Source organism: Mytilus californianus, unplaced genomic scaffold, assembly GCF_021869535.1.
Source record: "Mytilus californianus isolate M0D057914Y unplaced genomic scaffold, xbMytCali1.0.p SCAF_6, whole genome shotgun sequence".
Lineage (NCBI taxonomy): Eukaryota > Metazoa > Mollusca > Bivalvia > Mytilida > Mytilidae > Mytilus > Mytilus californianus.
Window position 1 is genome coordinate 69953637 of NW_026262712.1, and position 21719 is coordinate 69975355.

The 21719-nt window shown below is 32.0% G+C and overlaps 1 protein-coding gene across 1 annotated transcript in view; it reads left to right on the top strand.

The window, feature by feature from the left end:
• The first annotated feature begins 9578 nt into the window (after positions 1 to 9578).
• Positions 9579 to 21719, top strand: part of LOC127706805 (calcineurin-binding protein cabin-1-like) — a 63180-nt gene continuing 51039 nt past the window's right edge. The window contains exons 1-8 of the mRNA XM_052211491.1: positions 9579 to 9616; positions 13543 to 13640; positions 16191 to 16274; positions 17349 to 17462; positions 18112 to 18249; positions 18769 to 18870; positions 19696 to 19774; positions 20372 to 20501. Of these exons, the coding sequence (XP_052067451.1) occupies positions 13638 to 13640; positions 16191 to 16274; positions 17349 to 17462; positions 18112 to 18249; positions 18769 to 18870; positions 19696 to 19774; positions 20372 to 20501 (650 nt within the window). The 5' untranslated portion in view covers positions 9579 to 9616; positions 13543 to 13637. The remainder of the gene's footprint in view (positions 9617 to 13542; positions 13641 to 16190; positions 16275 to 17348; positions 17463 to 18111; positions 18250 to 18768; positions 18871 to 19695; positions 19775 to 20371; positions 20502 to 21719) is intronic.

Below are 21719 nucleotides of genomic sequence, written 5' to 3' on the forward strand. Positions count from 1 at the left end.
CAGCCATGAACAGGTCCGTTCGCCCTAGTCACGCTTTCGTCCTATTTTTTTTTAAACTTATCTCAAATCAAAGATATACATTAAATCTAAAACTTTTTATCATAAGGTGTATGTTTTCACTTAGTCTAATTCATATTTATTTAATTTTGATCGGAGTTACAATATCTAAATGAAATAAGTATATGACTCCTTTTAAAGTGTTTATATCAATATACATAGTTTAATGGGTTTTTTTTTATCAAATAATTATTAATAAGAATTAATTGTTCCTTATTTTTGAGTTTGCAGTGTTAGTTTCTTTATTAAAAATTGTTATGTATCTTTAAAAAAACCTTCACTATATACATTTTTTTTAAATAACTGACAGACAGTAATCCAGATATATATGTAATTTTAAATGTATCCATAAACTACTATTATTCATTATGGCAATACGTGTTGTCCCCGCAGAAAAAAAAATAAAACAACAAGGTGTTAATCACGTGATGTAATGTATATTTTAAGGCAATAAGGTATTGACAATCAATTTGAAAACTTAATAAAGAGGAAATACTGAAAACTCTAAAATGTCCATTTTTTAATAGACAGTCGAAACTCCTGTCGGGGCCAACCTGTGCTCCCTTTTCCGCCAATTTATTCCTTTTCGTATGAGCCATGTTTTGCATAGGGGATTTTCAGGAAAAGTTGAAGAAGCCAGCATTATCCTTAAACTTCAATTTCCGTTTTAAAGATGATGTTTTCTCACTGAGTAGTTCAAAATAGGCTGACAATGTTGCATATCATCTATTCCAGTGAACTTGAAATACTGGATACAACAGATACAGTTAGCTCTGCTTCATATATTGACTTACTAGTATGTCTAGAAATTGTCAGCGGGGGTCTGTTTAGAACTCAAACTTGAAAGCGACTAATCTCCGGGCTTTACTTTTTATGAAAGCACGGGGTTGGTGGAGCAGGAACTGCTCACCCTTCTGAAGTACCTTATTTTACAGCGGTTTTTTGATACGGCTCGTGTAGTTTTTTCTTTGTAGTGTCTTGTCTGTTTGTCTTTTTTTTCGATAAAAAATACCGATTAAAATATTTTATTTTCACTCTAATAATTTGAAAAGAACTTTGACAATAGTTCGGGGAGTGACTTCACTAATCCATGGCCCTCTGCACCAAATCATGAAAAAAATGCTGAACTAAATTCTCCTCGATATGACAACGTTATGAAAAGTTATCTCGCAGAAAAAGAAACTGACATACTTACTGGAAGAGTGATGAGATGATCAAAAAGCTGTAAACTTTCTACTCGACAATATCTACGTTTCGGCAATAAAGTAATTTATCGACTGGTTGTAGACATTCCTTGGGCACCAGTTGCGCCCCTTTAACAACAGACTTGTTCCTGTATTATTACGAATCACAGTATGACAAAACTCAGTAAAGATTCGTCTTATTTACCATTAACTGGTCTATTTAAAATGTTTACCGTACCTTGGTGGTATTTTTTACCTTAAATAATCAAGATTTTGTTAATTTTACTGTGGACATTTACCCAAAGGAACTTACTTTCAATAAATCATAAATAGCAATAATTGTCCTTTTCGATATGTTTATATTTCAGTTTAATACGAAAAAGTACATAAAAGAATTTACGACAAAAGGGGCGATTTTTCGTCCCCTATTGTTAATTTTCCTTTTTTGGACGGTGATGTTTCTTTTACACCGTCTGAGGATGTTTATATATCCCAACTCGTTCACTACATGTATGCTCGTGTCTGTAGTCAAGTTTTTGATTTCAATGACCGTAATCTATGTATTACTGGTAATTCATTAAGCCATGGGTTTCGTTACCACAAATTACTTAAACCTTTTATAAATTTGTTCATAGATACAAAGATTTGGTTTGAAAGTTTGGCTGTTCCTGTAGAAAACGTATTACAAACGGGATAGCACATCCTAATTTTTACGGTGATGTTGTTTACCGGGTCAGTAATCTTAGACACGATCCGGATAAACTTATCGATCCTTTATAAATAAACTTATTTAAAAAGGTCACCAATTTAACACTGTAATTAATAATAAGATCTTTGATAGTAGAAAAGGTCAACTAGATAAAAGCACAGACAGATTAGTTGTAGAACACTTACTATAGAGGCCGAGATGAAACGATATTTTACGGGTTTTATTGTGTAGTTTGGATAACCAATACATAGTAGGGACCTGTAAATGTTCATAAAGGGCTTAAGCTGAGATGTGGTATATGATATGTTTGTTTACTATATGACTCTCTGTGGAGAGTACGGACCTGAATGTAGAATAACTTGTAACTTCATTCTTATATATAAACTTCCGTGTAGTATTTACGTCATTCCACCACCACATTTTTCGGTTACTTTGTCGGTCGGTCGGCCGGTACGAACACAAACCGATTTGCGAGTACTTGAAGTTTGTTTCTTATTCTAGAAATAGGCGTATTAAATACCCTTTTTTAGCTCACCTGGCCTGATTTTATTGGTAATCAGAATTATAATTTACGTTCGGCTGATGAAAAACTATAAAATCTTCCGAAACTAAAAACAAACTTTTTAAAGAAAACATTTACATATTCAGGTTCTCAAATATGGAACAGTTTACCAAATGAAATAAAAATGAGTAATACACTTGTATCTTTTAAAACAAAATGTTACAAATTTTTCATCAATTGTGCAGATTAATATGCTTTTTCATTATTATCTAGATACAATTGTATATTGTGTATAATATATCATTATAATATTGTATGTACTTATAGATATGTTATTATTATTTTGAGGACTCTCAGGAAGATTAATTTTAACTAATGGGATTATCCTCTTGAAATAAAGATTATTTATTTTATTTATTTATTTATTAAGGGCCAAGTGAGCTTTTCTCATCACTTGGCGTCTGTCGTCCGTTAACTTTTACAAAAATCTTCTCCTCTGAAACTACTAGGCCAAATTTAACCAAACTTGGCCACAATCATCATTAGGGTATCTAGTTTAAAAAATGTGTCCGATGACCCCGCCTGCCAACCAACATGGCCGACATGGCTAAAAATAGAACATAGGGGTAAAATGCAGTTTTTGGCTTATATCTCTGAAACTAAAGCATTTAGAGCAAATCTGACACGAAGTAAAAATGTTCATCAGGTTAAGATCTATCTGCCCTGAAATTTTCAGATGAATCAGACAACCCGTTGTTGGATTGCTGCCCCTGCATTGGTAATTTTAAGGCAATTTTGCAGTTTTTGGTTATTATCTTGAATATTATTATAGATAGAGATAAACTGTAAACAGCAATAATGTTCAGCAAAGTAAGATCTATAAATAAGTCAACTTGACCAAAATGGTCAGTTGACCCCTTAAGGAGTTATTGCCCTTTATAGTCAATTTTTAACCATTTTTCGTAAATTTTTGTAATCTTTTACAAAAATCTTCTCCTCTGAAACTACTGAGACAAATTTAACCTAACTTGTCCACAATCATCATTAGGGTATCTAGTTTAAAAAATGTGTCCGATGTCCCCGCCCGCGAACCAAGATGGCCGAAATGGCTAAAAAATAGTACATAGGGTAAAATGCAGTTTCTGGCTCATATCTCTAAAACCAAAGCATTTAGAGCAAATCTGATGCCAATAAAATTGTTCATCAGGTCAAGATCTATCTGCCCTGAAATTTTCAGACCAATCAGGCAACCCGTTGTTGGGTTGCTGCCCCTGAATTGGTAATTTTAAGGAAATTTTGCCGTTTTTGGTTATTATCTTGAATATTATTATAGATAGAGGTAAACTGTAAACAGCAATAATGTTCAGCAAAGTAAGATCTACAAATAAGTCATTTGACCAAAATGGTCAGTTGCCCCCTTAAGGAGTTATTGCCCTTTATAGTAATTTTTAACCATTTTTCGTTATTTTTTTTATTTTTTACAAAATTCTTCTCCTCTGAAACTACTTAGACAAATTTAACCAAACTTGTCCACAATCATCATTAGGATATCTAGTTTAAAAAATGTGTCCGATGACCCCGCCCGCGAATCAAGATGGCCGACATGGCTAAAAAATAGTACATAGGGTAAAATGCAGTTTTTGCCTCATATCTCTGAAACCAAAGCATTTAGAGCAAATCTGATGAGGATAAAATTGTTCATTAGGTCAAGATCGATCTGCCCTGAAAATTTTCAGACCAATCAGGCAACACGTTGTTGGGTTGCTGCCCCTGAATTGGTAATTTTAAGAAAATTTTGCAGCTTTTGGTTATTATCTTGAATATTATTATAGATAGAGATAAACTGTAAACAGCAATAATGTACAGCAAAGTTAGATCTACAAATAAGTCAACATGACCAAAATTGTCAATTGACCCTTTAAGGAGTTATTGCCCTTTATAGTCAATTTTTTACAATTTTCATAAATTTTGTAAATTTTTACAAAATATTTTCCACTGTAACAAGTTTTAATTGCCCGAAGTGTAAAAGTCTAGTCCCGGGCGTCGGGCTAGTGGATTTTTTAACCCCTGTAGACTATAGAGACTTCATGTGTACAAACCTGACGTCAAACTCGTGTACTATAAAAGAAGAGACAAATAATTTCACATTAAATCCTGTAACATTACATCTAAAGATAATTATAATCCAAAGTAAATTATATTACGATATCAATGGACTAAATTCCCGCGCAAATGTCATTACTGGGATAGACCAAAACGAATTTTAGGTTTATGTATCATTCACATTCCGATCAATTTACTCAGTTAAATAAAATATATGTGTTAACTATTTTTATATTGGTTTTGAATTTAGTTAATCTATCAGGAAAAAGGATTTATTTCTTGCAGATAGCCCTCAATATTTTACACCAACTCGACACTGAAGCTAAAAAACCCTAAAACATAATAGTATATGGAATCGTCCAAACGGATTACCTAATATTGATATAGGTGAAATATGTAGATTCAGAATTGTGTACACAGAAATAAGATCAGAAATAAAGCCCTATGTAAGGTGAAAACAATAACACAACTGTATAAAATCATTGTTTATTAAATTTGCTTGCATAAGAACCATGAAGTTAAAATTTATAACGATTACGTTTATCCTGTCAACCCCTTTTCTTCATTGCATCAAGGCTTCCGTTGCTTTACATCCAGCAGCAATTCAACCAATCGGGGAATGTTAAGTTGGGACATACCTCTATTTTTGGAAGCGTGATCTTTACATCGAGGCTTGCGTTGCTTTACACCGAGGCCACAGTAGTTCGACCAATCGGAGAATGTTTATTTGGGGCATGTGACCTATTGAACTGCAGGTTTTATAATATTTTAATCGAAATTGTAGAAAAATGAAATGTTGTTAGTACATACAAAACAGAAAATGATGAATACTTTTAGTAAAAGATAATTTGGATCCGGGTTCTGTGTATTCACATCATTTGTACAACTCTCCTTACTGATGCCATTTTTTGGAATTTCTGTGACCTAAATGGTTCGCGAAAATTAATATTTTATTATATATATAGTAACTACCGGGCCAAGTTCATTATAGATAGAGATAATAGTAAGGAGCAAGAATGTTCAGTAAAGTAAGATCTACAAACACATCACCATCACCAAAACACAATTTTGTCATGAATCCATCTGTGTCCTTTGTTTAATATGCACATAGACCAAGGTGAGCGACACAGGCTCTTTAGAGCCTCTAGTTTTATTTAAAACTTATTTTCAAATGTGATATTCAAATATCCACAATATTCATATATTAATTTTATTTAAATAAGAATCAAGAGATTTGTTATCAGATTTTTTTCCGTTTACACCAATTATTTTACAATAGGACGAAAGAGAATCTTTAATATCTTGATGACACTGATTCCGAACTATTTCAGATGGAAGACAATATTTTGGTTTCTTTTTTCAAACAACTTTTAAACCTATTTGTTTTGACTAACATGTTTACCTTGACCTATAATGGTTTACTTTTATAAATTGTAACTTGGATGGAGAGTTGTCTCATTGGCACTCATACCACATCTTCCTATATCTATTAACACAGCCACATTCTGTATGCATGTCCGAAGTCAGGAGCCTGTAATTCAGTGGTTGTAGTTGGGGTGTCTTCCTCCTTTTGTTATAGGTTATGCCATTGGTTTTTTCATTTGAATTGTTTTACATTTGTCATTACAGGGCCTTTTTGTAGATGACTATGCTATTTTACATTGAGGTTCTGCAAAAGGAAATCACGAATTCACCAACATTCCAACTGACTTCATTTTCAGAAAACGATATCTGTAACAAACATAAACTATTAGCTACTTCTTTACAAGCAGAACCAAATACAATGAAAGTCCCAACTATGTACTGGCTTCCGAAGCTACACAAATCACCTTACAAATATAGATTTATTTCGTCTTCAAGTCATTGTTCCACTACTAAATTGTCTATTCTACTTACTAGTACACTTGGTACAATCAAAAACCTGATAATAAATTGTTCAAATAAGGCCTTTGAAAATAGTGGAATTAACTACTTTTGGAGTGTCAAAAACTCGTTGGAAGTACTTGATAAATTGCATGCATATATTGGGGATTTTGAATCTGTTCAAAGTTTTGATTTTTCTACCCTATATACCACTTTACCTCATATTCTTATTAAGAAAAAATTCACACACCTAATTAAATGGGCATTTAAAAAGTCGGAATGCGAATACATATGTTCAAACTCTTTTAGGTCATTTTTTAGTAGCAACAAACAAAAGAGCTATGTCAATTGGACATGCTTTGATACTATATCTGCCCTTGAATTTTTACTTGATAACATTTTTGTTCGCTTTGGAGATTCCGTATATCGTCAAGTTATCGGAATTCCAATGGGGACTAACTGTGCACCACTTATTGCGGACCTGTTTTTGTATTGTTATGAATTACAATTTATGACTAAAATCAGCAAAGACCCATCGAAACAACATCTGATACAAAAATTTAACAATACTTTTAGATATTTGGATGATATATTGGCTCTCAATAATGACAACTTCAGTATGTATACTAAAGAAATTTATCCTGTTGAACTTACTTTAAATAAAGCTAATACTAACAATGACCACTGTCCTTTCCTCGATCTTGATATCTATATCATTAACGGGAAGCTTAATACAAAAATTTATGATAAAAGAGATGATTTTTCATTTCCTATCGTTAATTATCCATTTTTAGATGGTAACGTTCCCTTGTCACCTTCTTATGGTGTTTATATATCTCAACTTGTACGATTCGCTCGTGTATGTAACAACGTATTAGATTTTAGCGAGAGAAATTTATATATTACTGAAAAATTATTACACCAGGGTTTTCGATATCATAAACTAGTCAAAACATTTACTAAATTTTATCATGGGTACAAGGACATCATTCGTAAATATAACTCAACATGCAGACATCTTATACGTTCGGGTATTTCACATCCAATCTTTTATGGTAATATTCTTTACAAAGCACAAAAATGTCAGTATTCACCTCAAAAGCTAACAAAACCTTTAAACAGACTTATTAAGAAGGGATATAGTTACGATACTGTTGTCAGGTCATTAAAGATGGCATATTTTGGCTTTAATATTGATTCACTTATAGGGTCTTTGCATCGGAATTAAACATATTTATTCTAAAACCAGTTGTTGGCATGACACGGGTTATGTTCTTCTCATATATTTTATGACGGTATAATACTAAACCCCCTATGATATTCATATGATGAAGACATAATCTTTCAATCAGTTTAATTGAGGTCAGGAGCTGGCATGTCAGTAACTGCTAGTAGTCTGTTGTTATTTATGTATTATTGTCATTTTGTTTATTTTCTTTTGTTTCCTATTCTGACATCGGACTCGGACTTCTCTTAAACTGAGTTTTACTGTGCGTACTGTTGTACGTTTGTTTTTTCTACATTGGCTAGAGGTATAGGGGGAGGGTTGAGATCTCAAAAAACATGTTTAACCCCGCCGCATTTTTGCGCCTGTCCCAAGTCAGGAGCCTCTGGCCTTTGTTAGTCTTGTATCATTTTTGATTTTAGTTTCTTGTGTATAATTTGGAGTTTAGTATGACGTCCATTATCACTGAACTAGTATACATATTTGTTTAGGGGCCAGCTGAAGGACGCCTCCGGGTGCGGGAGTTTCTCGCTGCATTGAAGACCCATTGGTGGCCTTCGGCTGTTGTCTGCTCTATGGTCGGGTTGTTGTCTCTTTGACACATTCCCCATTTCCATTCTCAATTTTATATGGGTTTTGTTCATTGTTGAAAGCCGTGCGGTGACCTATAGTTGCTAACTTCTACGCCATCTGAACTCTGGTGAATAGTTGTCTCAATAGCAATCATACCACATCTCCTTATTTTTGTATCTTAACTTACTATACGTATATCATTTATATATCATGTAAAACCTCGGCTACTGTCCACTTACTTGGCACTTTTGTCATGAATAAAACTCAGAAAATCGAGGGAAAAACAAACAAAAACAAGTACTTAGATTTATTTACGATGACTATAAAAGCTCCGGTCGAAATTTCTGTCTGAACAGATTCCAGCCCGGTTTGTTTTCATAAACTAGTTAATAAAATGCGTATACTTTTAGGTACACAGGCTTACTTGATACATCACGTTTTAAAAGGTCAAGGTAAGAAAAGCTTAAGAGTTATAAGAGACTACAACTTTTTGCCAAATGAGAGCCTATCCATATTTCACAAGTTCAAACATTTTAGCTTTACTTGTTTTTCCCATGAAAATTGTACATACTTTTAGTTCATGCAAATAATTAGACCCTTGTTGCCTGGATCAGAGACATATATACACATATATATTATGTCTCTGCCTAGATTTAGAAGACTACTGGATGATTGAGTCTTAAATTATGATTTTTATCTTTGAGCTTGATATATGTAGTTTGTTGTCTTTGACTATAACTTGTGACTAATATGCTTTATTTTCTGGTTTGTACTATTCTGTAGCTGCTTACACTTTGTTGTGCTTGTATTAGTGCTCTGTTTTTATTTTTGCAAGAACTCGGCTACGCTAGTGAGTGAGTTTGTATTGATATGTTCTACTTTGTATATTATATAGGGTAAGCTTAGGTTGTTTTTTTTTTTAAGTTATCGGTTAGGTCGCAGCTTTATATCCGTCACTGAGTAAGGTCAGTGTTAGGGTTATGGTTAGGGTTCGTTCGGCATAGATCGATATTGTCTGAGGTCCTAAAGTAAAAGAAGGCCTAAACTTGTGTTGTTTTGTTTTGGGATTTTTCCCCATTTCTAATTATTTATATAGTATGCTATGATTTTGGAAATATTTGTTTTTTACCATTCAATACCGACAAAATCACTAGAATATTGTTATTTCAAAAATAATTTATAAAAAAAAACAATATTAAGGATAATGAATAAAGTTATCATCAGACTTTTCCCATGGTGGACGATCCCAGGAGGGGACGAGAAATTGGGCGAAAGTTAAATAGACCGAACAGTCTTTTAGGGCGAACCGACCCATTTTTCAAAATATTCGGAACTACTCATGAGCTTTCTTTGCTTTGAATGCGCGCGAATTTTCATTTTGTTGATATTTAGAAGAAATGGTATGATGTGTATTTAACAACACTGTTTTAATTAGAAGGTGTAATTAATCTTATGAACAAAATAGTTCCACGATATGTTACTAGTACTTACCATTGATACCTTATTCATTGAAAGACAGAACCACTTCTCTTGTTTTGGAATAAGAGAAAAATGGGCTGTATTTTGATAAAATGTCTGTGACACAGACGGATTTCTATTGCTGTGTAGCTGTATGTTCAGTATAAGAATCGGTTTTTGCGTAATACATATGGCTCTTAAAAGGGAGAAGATGCTTACGGCGCAATCAGATGAAAGACGGACATTAGCATGGTCAAAGGGAAGATGGACCAGGAGACTTGAGGTTCATGTGGAACCTTTGGCTAAAATGGCTGAGTTTTCACCTCAAAATTTACTCTGAGCAGAGACTAACATGTGCATCTGGAAAAGTTTTAAGGCATAGCATGCCCTAGATAAATAAAATTCAAATGCATTTTATGTTTAAGAAAATTTAAAACATAACTGGATTTTGCTGTGCACTTTTTTTTTGTCCCTGCAGAAGATGATAAAATTAACAAACAGTTGAGTTTCACTTGATATGGTCCACTCAGCTACACAGTTTAAATCACCAATTGTTGTCAGGTATCTATTGTCCCTCTACTGTCCAAGGCAATCAATACATTTCACTTCAATTATTACCTGTGGGGAAGTTCTCAAACCTCTTTCCCAACTTTGTTTATTTTGGCACCTTCTGGAGGAATGAAAAAAAGTGCACTGTAAAATCCAGTTAAGTTTCTAATTTTCTAAAAGAGAAAATGTATTTGAGTTTTATCTATCTAGCTATGCCTTAAAAAAATTTCAGATACTCAGGTTCGACTGTACTCAGAGTAAATTTTGAGGTGAAAATGCACCAATTTTAGCCAAAGGATCCACGTACATGAACCTTAAGTTGCATCAAAAACTATTGTTGACCAACTTGTACTTTGACCGACCTGACAAACAATTTTTTGTGTCATTGTTGCCTGTGGACAAGTAAAAAAGATGTTGCTTGACAATGTAAATTTATATAATCATATAGAACATCCTCAAAATTTATTCATCAAAGAATAAAAAACATCAAATCATGTATAAGTAAAACAACATCAATGATCAAGAAATAGATCGATTTTCAAACAACAAAAAATAAGTATGCTGACCCGTTTCATTATATTCTGCTTAAGGTTGGGTGGTAAATACCGCCCCTGGTATTTACCAGCGGTATTTACCGCCCCAGACAATACTCCTCAAGTGGTCAATACTGGCAAATACTGATCGATTGAAATTTTCTTGGTGGTTTTTACTATTTATTGTACATGTTGTAGTTAAAACTTGATACAAAGTAAGATATATTTAAACATTTATCTTTTAGCATGTTTCAGCTGAAATAAATAAATGAATGAATTTGATATGTTTTATTCATTTTCAACACTTATACCTACTAATTTAGTCCTTTCAAATCCATATTTTAGATTAATAAAAATTGACAAATTAAAATTACTACAATATTTTTCAAGATAATTTTTTTTTTAAAATGCATAATTTTTACAGGTAAATAAAACTACAGGTAAATGAAGTTACAGGTGTCTTATTACCCATAACCTGGCATTGCTAGGTGTGAAAAATTAACAGCCCCCCAATAAATGATGACAAAAAATGGGTTGAAAGTATTAAATTGGATATTTGAAGACTCACCTACATTTTGTAAACAATAAAATATTTCCTGTCTTATTAACTGTGAAACAAAAATCATCTTCATGCATGAAATGGAAAGTGTGATGGACCTTACTCTTACATGTCTTAAGGCTTCTGTAATTTATGGTTTAAACCAAAAAATATATAATGTAAAATAAATTTTACCTTTACCTAATCAATTTTTACTTACACAAAGTACAACCACCTTGACCTAAAGCACCTAACTGAAACCTGAAGAGCCCATTTGGAACTTCTATACACTATAAGACAACAACAAAACCAGTGCAAAATGTAATGATTCCAATGCTCTAGTCAGTGTAAAAGCCACCTGATTAGTTCCCTTGCCAGGGACGAAACATCTTTTGTACAAATAAATCATTGTAAATCACTGTTTATTAAGAATTTACAATAAAAATAGAAATAAGACCATTTAAAATGGCTTTAACACTTTCATTATTTCATTACATTCTCTAATTTTAGTTTGCCTCAATCAAATGTTATGAAACTTATACACAATGCTTATAACCACAAAACACAGATCAAATTTGAATTTTGGTGGCGTCACTTTAACCGTTCTAGAGTTATGCCCCTTTACAAATTGAAAAATTGCTGAATTTTTCGTTTCTGTTCTCTAACTTAAGTTTACCTCAGCCAAATTTTATGAAACTTATACACAATACTTATTACTACAAAACTCAGATCAAGTTCAAATTTGGGTAGCGTCACTTTTACCGTTCTTCAGTTATGTCCCTTTACAAATGGAAAAATTGCTGAATTTTTTGTTTCTGTTCTCTAACTTAAGTTTGCCTCAGCCAAATTTTATGAAACTTATACACAATGCTTATTGCCACAAAACTCAGATCAAGTTCAAATTTGTGTAGCGTCACTTTTACCATTCTTCAGTTATGTCCCTTTATAACTTTATATGATATGCAAGCGGGGGCGTCATCTGTGCCCCATGGACACATTCCACATTTATTTTTGGTTGTTTTCTTATCTATCTTATTGGTGTTCTTATCTATCTCATTGGTGTATATTCTACTTATCTTTTTTAGATATCATTCTAACATACAAAGACCAAGAATACCATTTTTATTGTGTTTCAAAACTGTTTTATAAACATACACGTTTACAGTAAAATACATCTTCTTCATTCTAAAATTCAATAAGAAATCAGGGCAAGTAACTTTTCTTCTGGATAAGTAAAATTTACTATTTCACTTATCCAGGGACAAGTGGTCACAACAAATATTTCCACACCCCTGTTGTATAAGTAAATTTGTAAGATTTATATTTTCTTTTCAAGGTTTGATTAATCTCCTCTTAATCATGTAAATCTTCTCAAAAAATTTACTTGTATAAGTAATTTTATTTTACAACGCCTAAAATTCTCAAGTTTTGGGAGGTATAAAATATGCCTGAAATAATTTTTCTCTGATTAATTTGCTAACAATTTTAAATTAGAGTTCAACTTTTCATCTCACTATTTAAACAAAGAAATCAATAATGCAAAGCTGTTAAGTAACTGCACAAGGTCTTTAAAAATTGCCCCCGGTGGCTTGTAAATGACTTTGTATAAATAAAAACTTCTGAATGTCTAAGGGATATAACTATACCATAGAAAATAATTTACCTGTACCAGTAAATAAAATACACTTGTATAAGTATTACCCCATGACTGTCTGTATTCTGTAGGTGTCTCTCTTGATACTGGATGGTTGCTCGTGTAATCTAAAATGATTTTTCTCATTTATACTAAACTAACATGTATTAATAGGTGGCAACTGTATTTAAAATTTATTAAAACAACACAGGTAGCATTAAGGTAGCCACAGATATTGGTTGAATATTGTGGACTAAAAAAAACCTAACCAACTCTTCTAACAGGTTTCTTGAAGTCTCATAAAATTTAATTGCCTGAAATCTGCGGTATTTGTGAGAGGTTAGCAAGTATTACAAATTATCCAAACATTGGTAGAGATAAAAAATAAACAATTTTATCATATACAGTTAGTGCATTATAGCATATCCGAAGACCATGCTTAATGCTCAAGACCATGAAAAAACCTGGGTTTGACTATATTATTTTTCAATGTTTTAGATCAATACATGGCATTACAATGAGGGTAGGGTTAAAAATACCATCAAATTTAAGAATTTTTTACAAGAGACATATTACTTTACAACTACAAGCAACATTATATACATGTATTTACAGGTAGCACTTAGCATGCTTAGAGGGTTGCTGATGGGAAGCAGGTATAAATAAAGTGATAAGTTGCATACTGTGATGTCATAGAAGAAGAAAGGAGAATGGTAATTTAACATTTTTTAGATTTAAGAATATCAAATAGTAGAGGAAGAATTAATGTAGATCATTCATAAATTGGTAAAGCGCAATCTAAACTATGGTTTTTGTCTCGCTTGACGGAGTCAAAAAGCGAGACATAGGTATGCTGTTTCCGGTGGGGGCGGCTGCGTCAACAATGTATTAAGTTTGTGATTAGGTCAAGTTTGTGGTGAACCACAAGTTGTAGGTCAATCATATTTGGTATACAGTTGTATTAGCATTGTCACATCTCATTTCCATGGAGATTATTTGGCCCTGCCCCCTCAGTCATGGTCTATTGACTTTGGAACTTTTGCTTATTTTACATGTATTAGTTTATGACTAGGTCAGTTCAAGGGGAACCATAAGTGGTAGGCCAATGTTAAATGGTATTCAGTTGTATAAGCATTAGCACATCTCATTTCAATGGAGAATATTTGGCCCCATCCCCTCAGTCATGGCCTAGTGACTTTGAAACTTTTGCTTAGTTTACATGTATTAGTTTGTGATAAGATCAGTTTAAGATGAACTGCTAATGTTAAGTCAATGATATTAGGTATGCAAATTTATTGGCATTTGTAAGTATCGTTTCCATTTTACTGAATATGACATTTTATGTCTTAATTCCCTTTCCTTAACATTTTACTGAATATGACATTTTATATCTTAATTCCCTTTCCTTAACATTTTACTGAATATGACATTTTATGCCTTCCCTTTCCTTAACATTTTACTGAATATGACTTTTCCACAAGTCTGTGTTAATTTCCTTAACAAAGGTATATGGCTGGCTGAGAGATTTTCTGCAATTCCCCACCCACAAAAATATGATTGGACTGGGGTTTTTTAACTGACCTTTCCCCTTTTTAATTTCTACTGAGGTGTGAGATTCTCCACTAACTTTCAAAGAAGAGTTTGACTGGATAGAAGATTCTCAATTCTATTCTGACTTTTTCATAAGAGTTTGACTTTATAGAGATTTCTCCGCTGATTTTTCCCAAGTGTTTAACTAGGTAGAAGATTCTTCAAAATTCTCTGCTGATTTTCCTTATGTATTTGATTAGATGGGAGTTCTGCAGACTTTTGAACTTCAGCGACTCTTTTCACAAAAAATCTTACGATTAAAATCGATCGTAAGTTATACTGAAATGTGTATTACTTACGAGTATATTTACTCTTAAGATTTTTTGTGAAAAGAGCCGCTGGAACATGTTGGACTAGCTCTGAGATTCTTTACAATTGTTAGTTCACCTGTCTCTAAGTGTTGGACTTAATCGGAAATATTTGCAATTCTCTGCCCACTTTTCCTCAAATTTTTTATTAGGGGACTTTTCACAATTCCTGTTGACATTTCTGTAAGTGATTAACCTGAATTGAGAATACAATGAGGTTCTCCGCAGACTTTTCCCTAAATGCTTGACTAGATAGGAGATTATCTCCTAATTTTTTCCCAAGTATTTGATGGAAAGAAGATTGTTTGTAATTTTCTGCTGCTTTTTCCCTAACTGTTTGACTAGATAGGAGATTATCTCCTCATTTTTCCACAAGTATTTGATGGAAAGAAGATTGTCTGTAATTTTCTACAGACTTTTCCCTAACTGTTTGATTAGATAGGAGATTCTCCACAGTTATCTGTTATCTTGTATATTCTATTCTCTTAGTGCCAGACCGGGAAGGAGATTCTCTACTGACTTTTTCCAAGTTTCTGACCAATGTGAACTTACTTTATATTACAATTTCTTTATTTTCATGATCTCTTACATGAAGAATGAGCCAAAGAGATAGACTGTTTGAGGATTCTTTATGCCTTGAATATAGATGAAACTTTTCTTCCTATCCCCATTTCCAATATAATGAATTTATCGCTATTTTACGAATTTTTTCATTGATCTTGCTGACTGATAATTTCCTTTCTCAGCGGAGTCGAGTGATATGAAAATTATCGCTAGAAACTAAGGGAACACGTGCCGTTGTCAAGGAAATTAACAACGTCTTCATAGGTAAAATAGCGATAAACAGATTATCATTGGTCATCTCAACTCGATTGCTTTTCTCACTTTCGCCGTACCGGCTCAAGCGATAAAATCAATGTCGTTGAGATAACCAACGATAATCTATAAGTATTATTAAGTTATGTGTATTATACAATATCATATATCGTTTTGAGATTAGAATTAAAGGCTTTTACTTTCAAATAGAGATATCTTACTCACAAGTTAAAATCAGATAACACAGCGTTCTAATTTCTTATTAAAATCTTATGAAATTTTTTTTGACTAAGGCATTATTTTTTACAGCAGAAAGTACATATTTCTTTCTTTTTTTTTAATCCATAGATACAATTAAGCTAAAATTCAGGAATGTATTTAGCCATTGATATTATTGTAATATTATTCTGTTATATCTACTGTGCTTCAGTGCTATTTGAACTTCTTCTTTATTGTGTGTGATAGCACCCAAAAGAATGTGTTCATTTCAAATATGGTACAGGTCAATATTTTTATGGTTCATAGAATTGACTTCTGTTCTGTTTTCAGATTAGATTTGCTGCCTTAAATTACAGTTCTAGTGAAGAAGACAGCCAAGATGCTCAAGAAAGAGCCGCTACAAAAGAAGCTGAGGTATAACTTTGAATTTTTAGGCTAGAGGTCAAGTAAATAATAAAATGGTTCAGTTTTGAGGTCCTATATGAAGGCATGGGATATAATTAATAGAACAAGAATTGACATGCTGAAGTATCTCACCTACATAATTGATTTTGAATGAATAATTTGCTGATTGTCTATGAGATCAAGGTCTTTGCATGTATCAAACTTGACTCACAGGATAGGCAACATAAACATGATGAAAGGATTGAACATAAATAAATATAGAATAAAGTTCTATGACTCATAATAATTGACAAAATTACCTAATCATGAATCTTAACATTGATTAATAAACCATGACAATAAGGTCAATGTCAGGTTTCCCCTCCTTGATTGAGATATAGATCATAAATAAGGCTGTTCCTTTTCTCTTTTGAATTGTTTCACATTTTCACAAGCCAGGGTCTTTTAAAGCTTACTATACAGTATGGGTTTTGCTCATTGTTGAAGGCTGTATGGTGACCTGAAATTGTTAACATCCTTATTCTTTGGTTGCTGGTATATAGTTGTTTCATTGTCAATCATATTACTGCTCCTAATTTTTATAAAAATTTAAAAATAGTCGAAAACGTAGTTGTTATTACTAATAGCTGAAAAGATCACCTTATATCTTAGAAAACTATACAGTGATTTTATTCAGTCATTGAGCAATTGATATCAGATAAAGAACAGCTAAAATGAGCCAGACTAAAACTTACGGCACAATGTGGATTATTCAGCTCTTCTATCTAATTACTTTTGCAGCTATAATCAGATTAAGAGCTTTTAATCACTTTTCATTCAGCTTGCTTCATTGCATTTTCTGTTAGTATAAGGGAGAAAGGTTTTCTAGATTTCAATTCAAAGAAATAGAATTAAAAAAAACCACTATTCTTAGATGTTAGGTTGGTCTGCTTTGCAGTTTTTGTGCAGAAGTATTTTTATGCTAAATATGTGTACATCAAAGTGGAGCATAAAGAATTTGCTGTGTTCAAAGTGTTTGTGTTCAAAGTGTTTTTCTTCCTCATTCTCAACAATTTATTGATACAATGTGATATGTGTTTGTAGGAATCTGAAGCTTTTATGCTGTACAACAGAGCCTTAAGTTTACAGAGACAAGGAAATAATGAACAGACAGAAGAAGCTTTTAGAGAACTATTACAACATCCATTTATAACTGAGGTAAAATCATTCACACTCATTTACAAAATTACTAGGTCATTTAGGTAGAATTCAAATTTCTTTTTAAATATATTAACTGTAAAATATTAATTTTTCCATTCACAGGTAGTTAGGATGAAAGATACAGACATATGATTTAGTTAAATTTTCTGATTTCTTGTTAATAATAACAACAATTAAAATTAAACCAACACTGAAATACTGTATGATTTAGTTAATGATCTTGCAAGTAATTTTGAACCAATCTGTGATTAAAATATGTCATCATACATATTCATGCTTTATTTGCATGTGTTGATTGTGTTGATGGGGCAGTAATTCTTATATGATTTGCATATCTTCAAATACTTAAATTGGAATTGTCCGTTAGAAATTTTTCCCTTGGTTCACACTTCGATAGACGATGTAGCAGAAACTTCTTCCATAACCTATTCTTGCACTATACACATGCATGGGATCCTGGAATTCTAAGAAAATTGAAATATTGAAACAAAACCACTACAGAACTTCTTATATTCAGTTTGTGAGTTAATCGCCCCAGTTTACACATCAATAACGTCTAGAAAAAATCTGTTTAATCCAGTTTATGAAGCATGTTTTAATGATATAAGTCTAAGATTCAGATTAACTCGTCATTTATATTTTGTAGGCATTAGAACTGGTTAGAGATGACATTGAAGGATCATCACATCCTGCTTTACAGCTGTTGTATTCCATACATAAAAACATTGCTAACATGGCTCTTCACAGAAAAGATTATAAAGCTGCTATTCTGTCATACATTGAGGTATTGTTGAAATATAAAGAAAAAACTAAGAAAGATTATCAGATGGATATGATCAACAACAACAAAAAAGCAAAACGCCTACCTTTTCTTAAATACAAAATGTTTATCTATGTAAATATTAAGCTTATATATTAATATGTCTTGCCTGCTGCGAATGTATCAGGAGGCAAGACTTATGTGTTATTTTTTTTTGCATTATTGATGTTCAGAAGTTATTTACAGTTTTAGCTCATTTGGAGTCATGAGAATAAAAGGAAAAATTCAGCAAGCATTGAACCTCACAAACAAATTCTGAAAACATATCTGGTAAAGATTGACAAAATTTGACCCTAATCTGCAATCTGAACTTAATCTGCTTTCTGCAATCTCATATTATTTAATGAGAGAAGTGAAATTGTTTTTTAATTTGAAATTATAATTGTAGTTTCAAAATCTGAAGGATACAATTTTGTGTTCAATCAGTGAAATGCTTAAAAAGAAAATGGAATAGATTTGAATGTCAACATTGATGTATTACAGGCTGTGAAAATAGACACTACAGAAGTAACAGTTTGGTATAAGATAGGAACTATAGCTAAACAGATATACAACTTTCCTTTAGCTAGAATGGGATTTGAAATGGTAATTATATGTCTCATACTCATTGGCCATGGTATTAATGAATGTTAAACAATGCATTAGATTGATCTGCATGTTCTTTTTCTGTTTGATTTAACAAATATAAAGATCAGGAATCCACTAGTCATCTTTTTCCACCATTATTTACAATCACTGTAGAAAACGATTTTTTTTTCCAAAGCCATTTCAGGTAAAAATGTTTTGTTTTATAGCTGTTATTGTATGTGTCAGTTCCAAAATACTTCTAGGGAATATCTGCATAGAATCTATATACAAAAGTATGTCATAATTCCATCACAAAAACATGATTTCTAAAACTGGATATTGGTAAGAAAGGTATCTAAGTAACAAGGGAGGCAACCACACCTTGCTTATCAAATGTGTATTTATTGGCTGTAAACATACAACCAGAATCTGTTTTATTGTGGTTATTAATTGATGGGATAATTTTGTTCTTGTTTGTCTATGCAGTAATAGACCACATCTATATGAATCAAATTCTGAAAGATTACTAAAAATACCATGCATCATACAGAAATTTAAAAAAAGTGATACTGTGAATTTTATTATTTTTGTGGGCACCAATTTTCATGGATTAAGAAAAAATTGTGTTTTCCATTGATACTGGTCTTTATGGCTTTGCCAAAGTCTGCATACAAACTTTAGAAAATATGCAGTTTGTTGAATATTTCATTTTGTGGTTTACCTATACCCACGAAATCCATGAAAATTGATATCCCACAAAAAATAATTAAAATCAACAGTAATAGCAATAACATTATTTATTATTTATATGACATGTTTTTAGCCATTATATATATATTTCAGGGTCTACACTGTAACGCTAACCACTGGCCATGTCTTGATAATGTAATCACTTTACTGTATGCTATGAATGATTACTGGTGTAAGTTTGTACTTAAAGACTAGATATAAAAACATTTAAGCTTAGTGAAATGAAAGGTGTTTAATTGATAAAAAAAAATCAATTGTAGAAGGTTAAAAGGTGCTTTACTTATGTAATTCTTTGAAGTATTTACTTTTGTAGGATATTAATAAGAGTAGAGGTTGAGTTTATGTTAATTATACAGCAACCCAACAATGCAAATAACCTGTACACATCTATGGAATATACTACTGTACTGTCAACAATGCACTCTCACAGACAAAAATACTTAATCACAGTTCACTATGTATACTGTGGAATCATTATCATTCTTGGGATACCAATTTTCTAGAATTTTTAGGTATAGTTAAACCAAGAATTTAAATGTTCAACGAAGTACAAGTTTTCTATAGGCTTATAGGCAAACTTTGACAACACCACAAAATTAGATAATCATGAAAAACATGATTGTTCTTCAATAAGTTGGTATCCACAAAAATAAATGAATCCACATTAAATCTTACTCAAACACTAGCTCCTTTATAGTTTATACATAAAACTGCTATATGGACCTTAGTGCCTTAACACTATTTGGTGAATTATGTTTTAACTTTACAGACTGTCTTTTCTACATATCAAAAGCCCTTGTGAAAGACCATGGGTATACTAAAGGTCTTGTTCTCAGAAGTCAAATCTTCAAAGAGGATCCATCACTTAGAGAAACTACAATAAATATGTTCAAAGATTGGTAAGTTCTTGTGTTTAGCATTTAATGTTAAGTCTCCTTTGGTACATTTAATATGAGGCAGGTGTTACCTTTGACAGAGGACAATTCTGAATAAGTTGCTATTTAGAATACTGTAAATTCAGAAGTTATTCTGTGCGTTAGTTTTTGCTATTTTTGAAGAATGGACAAAAATGCGAGATTAATTATTGCGATTTCAAGAAAATCTGTAGACAGATATATATATCAGATATAAGAATGCGAGTTCTGATTATTGTGATACACACTAAGTCGCATTATTCGCATTGATAAAAACCTTGCAATAATTTCTGAATTTGCAGTAGCATTAAATTAACAAAGAGATAATTTGAATTTTATTTATTAAATTTTGCATGGTGTAATGCAAACATCATTTGAAAAATAATCAGCTATACATGTTAGTGGAAATACATTACTTAATATGAATTTGTCACACAATTTTTGATGAAAACGTCAATGAAAATATTGCAATTTCCTGGATGTTAGTCATGCAATTGTACAATTTATGAATGAAGTCATTATCAATGTAAACAAAGGAATACCTACTTCAATTTCAGCTATTAACATTTATTTTGTATTATAGTATTTTTTTGTAAAAATAATCTTAATCTAATAATTTATACCTGAAAATAAGGTAGATAATTTGTCTATGTTACATAAAACTGCATTAGTTATAACAAGAGCATGTTGTGTGTAATGTTTGCGATTTAAGTTCGAACAATCTTATGAAAGTAGAGGTGCGAAATGCACACGTTTTAATATACTGACAGAAAATAAAAGAACGTTATAGGAATAACAATAGTACTGTCAAAATAAGATTTCTCTATATTGATAACTGAAAAAGTTGGCAAGGAAATGGTATAAGTTTTATTTTTTTATAGGCATCATACTATGTCTACAAATCTTCAGGAAATTGTATTCTCCTTTATTATGTTTTACAAAAATCCTGTAAAATCCTCCAATGCTCTAGAAAATTGCACATATGTGAAAATATTTAAGAAAAAAGCATGATTACTAGTGTTTATCTTTTATATAGATTTCTGCTGTAATGAGGGCTTTGTCCTCTTTTACATGTAAATAGTAAACAATTGTTTCATTATCATTTTTAGGGTTTTTGATTTTGGATAGGTTTCTGTCATTGTTTATGCCACATTTTGCACTAAGCTATATGTATAGGCCTTGTTCAGCTCTTTGTATGGTGTG